Source organism: Chaetura pelagica, unplaced genomic scaffold, assembly GCF_000747805.2.
Source record: "Chaetura pelagica isolate M959 unplaced genomic scaffold, ChaPel_1.0 scaffold34, whole genome shotgun sequence".
NCBI classification, from domain to species: Eukaryota; Metazoa; Chordata; class Aves; order Apodiformes; family Apodidae; genus Chaetura; species Chaetura pelagica.
In genome coordinates this window covers 1,561,073-1,566,033 of record NW_009952895.1, presented here as the reverse complement: position 1 = coordinate 1,566,033, position 4,961 = coordinate 1,561,073, and the positions used below count along the sequence as shown (strand labels likewise).

The 4,961-nt window shown below is 52.0% G+C and overlaps 1 protein-coding gene across 1 annotated transcript in view; it reads right to left on the bottom strand.

The window, feature by feature from the left end:
* Positions 1–3,517: 3,517 nt before the first annotated feature.
* The window catches only part of FOXI3 (forkhead box I3), a 10,235-nt gene continuing 8,791 nt past the window's right edge, over positions 3,518–4,961 (bottom strand). Inside the window, exon 2 of the mRNA XM_009995622.1 lies at positions 3,518–4,095. Coding sequence (XP_009993924.1) covers positions 3,518–4,095 — 578 coding nt within the window. The remainder of the gene's footprint in view (positions 4,096–4,961) is intronic.

Sequence of the window (4,961 nt, the reverse complement as noted above, 5' to 3'; positions counted from 1 at the left end):
CATCAGCCTTGTCCAGTTGAAACGGCATCTTTCTAGATGCCTAGAAAAGAGTGGAGATGTTGGCAGTTATTACAACAGAGAAACCAAGCAAAGATGAGACTTCTGCAACATGAACAGCAGATAGCATCTGTGGGCTCTCAGCTACCCCCCATGAGATCACTGCTCCCTCAAAGCCGTAAGAAGTAATTTTGCAGGGGGCTGCCAGCGCAGAGAGGATGGATGACTGAAGTTTGAGCCTCTCTCCATGGGAAAGACATTTCTCTGCTGACCTCCCTTGGAGCAGGGTATGCCCTGGGCTGCTGGGCTGTCCCCAGGCTGGGAAGAGGCTCATTGTCATGGAGAACTGCCCATCCCAGGCATGGCCTTGGCATTTAGAGGGAAGTGGGGACTCTTAGGGTGGGACCACCAGGCTAATTGCCTTTGTCTTCCCCCTCCTTCAATGGGGGCATCACAGTAAATCCTCAAATCCCATGACAAAAGCCCTGCTGCTTTTAAGTGCCTTTCATTAAACTCAATCCTCTTGCCCTCCCTCTTCCCCAAATTTGCTAAAAGAAGTTTCTTTTAATGACAAAAGGACACATAAAAGGCTGCCATTAGCTCATTCACTTGACTCCTCTCTGCAGACAGGGTGTCTATTTGCTGAAATCTACTCTTAAGTGTCCCTTGGGCAGGTTGCTTTATCATGAGCACTCCAGTCTTTGGAGTGTTGTGTCCCCAGGAGGGGCCACAGCCTCTGGTTCCAGCTAAGGGCTCACTTTCCCTGGAGGGAGCAGGATTTGGTGCTAGTGGCAGGGAAGTTGCACGGGGGACAGTTAGACCTGCCAAATCCTCCCTAGAGCCCACCACCATTCCCTTGGCTCTGCCCTGGCAAGTTCTGGTTATACCACCACCCAACAGATGTGGCACGAGGTCTGTTGAACCACGGGACATTTGCTGAGGAGACACTGCCAGGGGCAGACCACACAGCAACACAAATTTGCCACCGATTTGGGATCTTCAGGAGCAAATGTTTATGGGTATTGTCTGCAGAAACACCTATCTGATGGAAGTGGCAGAGGGTAAATCCTGAAAATCTTCTGGCTGGAAGAACATGAGCTGGATATGTGCAAGTGTCCCACGTTGCCCCACTCCTTGCTGAGGTCAGACCACAGGCAGGCGGAGCAGAGAAGGCGTGCAATGGTCACTTAGATACATGAGTAAGCAGTTCCTGGCTTACTTAAGGACTGGTTCTTAACCTTCTAAAGGTGTTGGGATGCCCTCCACTGCTATAAGATCAAACTCAGGAGTCCAAAATCCAAATAAAGCTATTCCACACCTGGTGCGACTGAACCCGAGCAGGACAAGACTGACCACCTTGGCTTTGTGCTACTGGCAGTCTGCACTTTCCTTCCCATTATCACTACCCCTGCACCACCTGAGATGAAATAAAAAAAAAAAAATAAAAAAACAAGACATGGAGGAATTACCCCTAAAGCCAGGAAGATGGTATCTGTGCTGGGAAGGAGTGACCGAAAGGGGGATGAGGCAGGAGCTGCCACCCACCCACTGGTCTCAGCCATTGCACAAATGGTTGGACAGTGCTGGGGAAAGTACTTGGTCCCGATCCCAAGCACATGGAAGTCATCTGACATTTCATCACAGCTTCATTATGGTTTGGATCAGGCCAGTGGTTTGTCTTGCATCACTAATGTTTTGCAGGTAGCCAGCGAAGAGCTGCTGCATCACACTGCCAGAACCTTCTTTTTTTTCTCAGTAGCCTGCAGGGGTGGCCTTACATCACTGCAGATGCAGGTGTGTTAAATAGCTGCATTTTCATGCTTAACTTCATTATTGATGATACATTCCTCATGAAGACATTTATATTTACACTCTATGGCCCCACCAGCACCCAACAAACTTAGGCAAACAGCAAGAATTGGGAGCCAATAGTTTTGCATAATGCCCTAGGATGGAGCCCCTCTTCCCAGCAGGAAGAATCAGGAAGGACTCTCAGCAGAGGACTAAGCCAGGCCCACCGGTTGACTGGTCAAGCTTTGCAACTCACCTGCCATTTTAAGCAGGTGCAATCAAAAAACACTGATCTGCAAAACCGGGTTGAGCCAACACTCAAAAGCACAGGCTTGGTACCTCCTGCCAGCCAGCACCATGCTGGACCCAGCCCTGCTGCTTTTGCAAGCTTTTATTTTATTTAATTTTTTACTAAACCAGGCTAAAAAAAACAGGACAGCTGTAATTCAGACCATTGACAAAAACAAAACAAAAAAGCCCCACATTCCCACTCTGCACAGGGAGACTTCAAGAGGCTGGCAAATCACCTGGAGACACATCTCTTTTGGGCCCAGAGCAGTTTTTTTCCTGACTTACTGCACGGATGGAAACTGTTCATCTAAACCTTTGCACCTTTTATCCCAAACCACGTGAAAGCAAGACCTGTCTCCCCCAGAGTTTTAAAATACCTCAAGCACAATGAGGAACAACCAGGCAAAACCCAAACATCTAACAATTGTTAACGTTTTATTCCCAACCGCTTCTTCAGCCTCAAAAGTTTCATTAATACACTAAGGAACAAAAAAACAAAACCAACGAAAAATTCAAAACGAATAAAACAACGAAACAAGAAAACAAAATAACAAAAAACAAAAAGGAGGGGAAACAAAGTAAAATAAACTTTAACAAAGTTTAAAACACGTTATAAATAAGTACAGCTCCAGAGCATAATTTACAAATATAAAACCACATAGAATCATATGTACAGAAGAGTTACATTACGTACAAATATGTATAAAAATACCCCAGTGTTTATTCTCGTGCTAAAGCTGCATGGCTACAGTTATCTTTGGTACTAAGCTCAGGGGAAAAAAAAAAAAAAAAAAAGATTTGTTTTACAAAACCCAGCCCTGGCTGTACAATATGCCACACACAGGAAGGCCAGAGTGAACCTCCATGGGTTTGGAGGAGGTTTTGGGTGAGTTTTCCCCCAGACTATCTCTCCTGTGCATCGCATATTGCAGGATCAGGGCAGAAAACAAGGGCTCACAGAGGCAACTGCTGGCAGAAGAGGTTTTTAATACATTGTACAAGGCACTTCATAAGAAATCTCTTCATTTTTTAATTATTTTTTTTTCCTGCTCTCTCCTAAGTCTCACTGGATTTCTACACTTGGCTCTTGCTGATACCGCTTTACGGTTATAGGTTTTAAACTTCTTACTCTACATTCAGGATTAGAAACCGCTGGAAACGTTTAATTCAGTTCTCTTTCACCTGCAGGATTCAGATGGCAGGCCATCTAAACCACCTAGTGTTTTCCAGGAGAAGTGAAAGGACACTGCATCTGCCTTCTGCTGGTGTTTACGGGGCGTTCTTATTTTGAAAGGTGAGATCTGTCTCCCTGGAGGAAATCCTGGGAAGCGTCCACATTGAAATGCTGTTTGCAAAAGCGTCTGGTCCTCCGGGCTGCCAAACACACCTGCAACTCCTGCACCTTTCGCAGCGCTCGCCGGCCGACTGCCCCAGCATCCTACACCTCTGTTCCATCCCGGGTGTAGATGAGGCTGTTAACAGTGAAGTTGTAGTAGTGGTTGTACTGGGCTCCCTGGCTGCTGCTGCTGGGATGGAAGGAGCTGTAGTAGGCAGGGGAAGGTCCCGCCACCCGCTGCAGCTGGTCTGGCGAAGGCACCTCCTGAGAAGAGCTGCTGGAAGGGGTGAAAGTGCCACTGCTCAGCTGTCCAGCAGAGAAGTTCCTGTGATGCAGGTCACTGCTGAGCCCCCCCGCCCCCCGGCCGCCCCCGCCGCTCAGGGAGCTCATGCCGCTGAAGAAGGTGCTGAGGCAGCTGGGGGTGGATGAAATGATCCCGGAGGGAGAGGAGCTTTTTGGATGGTCTCTGGCAGAAGGCGAGGGGTCCAGCTCTGGGGGTGGGCTGTTTCCACACGGTTTTCCTGCGGCTGGGATGGGTCGCTCTTCCTCGGCCTTCAGGCCCCCCAGGGAGGAGGCTGCGGGCGCGTTGGGCTCCGAGCGGCGCTTGCGCTTGCGGCGGAAGTTCCCGTTGTCGAACATCTTCTCACAGTTGGGATCTAAGGTCCAGTAGTTTCCCTTCCCTGACGGGCAACAGGAGAGAGAAGAGAGAAAGTTAACTTCCGTGACAGCGAGTCTAACCGGGGACGGACAGGTGACATCCACGCCTTGTCTGATCAGCACAGCACCCACGCCTCTCCTGCAGCAGGTTTTACCTCTGTTGTGCAGTACAACGACACAAAACCTGGCTCCTCCACCCCTCCGATGCCCATGTGAACCTTAAGGCCACTATGGAGGTGGAGAATCTCCCCACCACAGAGCACAACATTCCCTGGAGGATCTGCACCTCCACCCAAGGGAAGGTGAAGCAGGGCTCCCCTTGTTCTGGCCGCCTCACAGCAAGCAGGGGCACTTGGGGCCACCTCTGCTGAGGGTGACAAGGTGGTGCCCATGCCAGGGCTCTCCTCAGAAAAGCTGGTGCGTCCAGGCACGGCGGGGGTCCAGCAGGCCGGCAGCGCTGAGCTGCAGGGGCTGCGGACAAGCTGCGTGCGGGGCCGTGGTGACAGGAGCTGTCCCCACGCGTGTCTCGGCCATGGCGTGACGGGAGTGCTGACCCCAGAACGTCCCCACAGAGGAGGTTCCAGAGCCCGCTGCACCGCCCCCGTCCCGGCGCCTCCGCCCACTCCGGGCCCCGCTGTGCCCCGGGGCCGGCGAGCGGCGGGCAGGGAGGGGAGCTGTGAATCACGGCCCAAGGAGCCGGGCCTTGCACAACCGGCACTCCCGGGCCGCTGGCAGGGGGGGTGAGGGTTGCGGCCACACGCCCCTCGCCCCGACTTCCCGCGGGGAGCAGCGCCGGGGGCCCCAGGGAGGCTGCTCCGTGCGCGGTGCCCGGCTCGACGGGAGCCCGGTCTCCTCGTGTCACCGGCCCCGCGGGGGCAAGGAAGCCCCA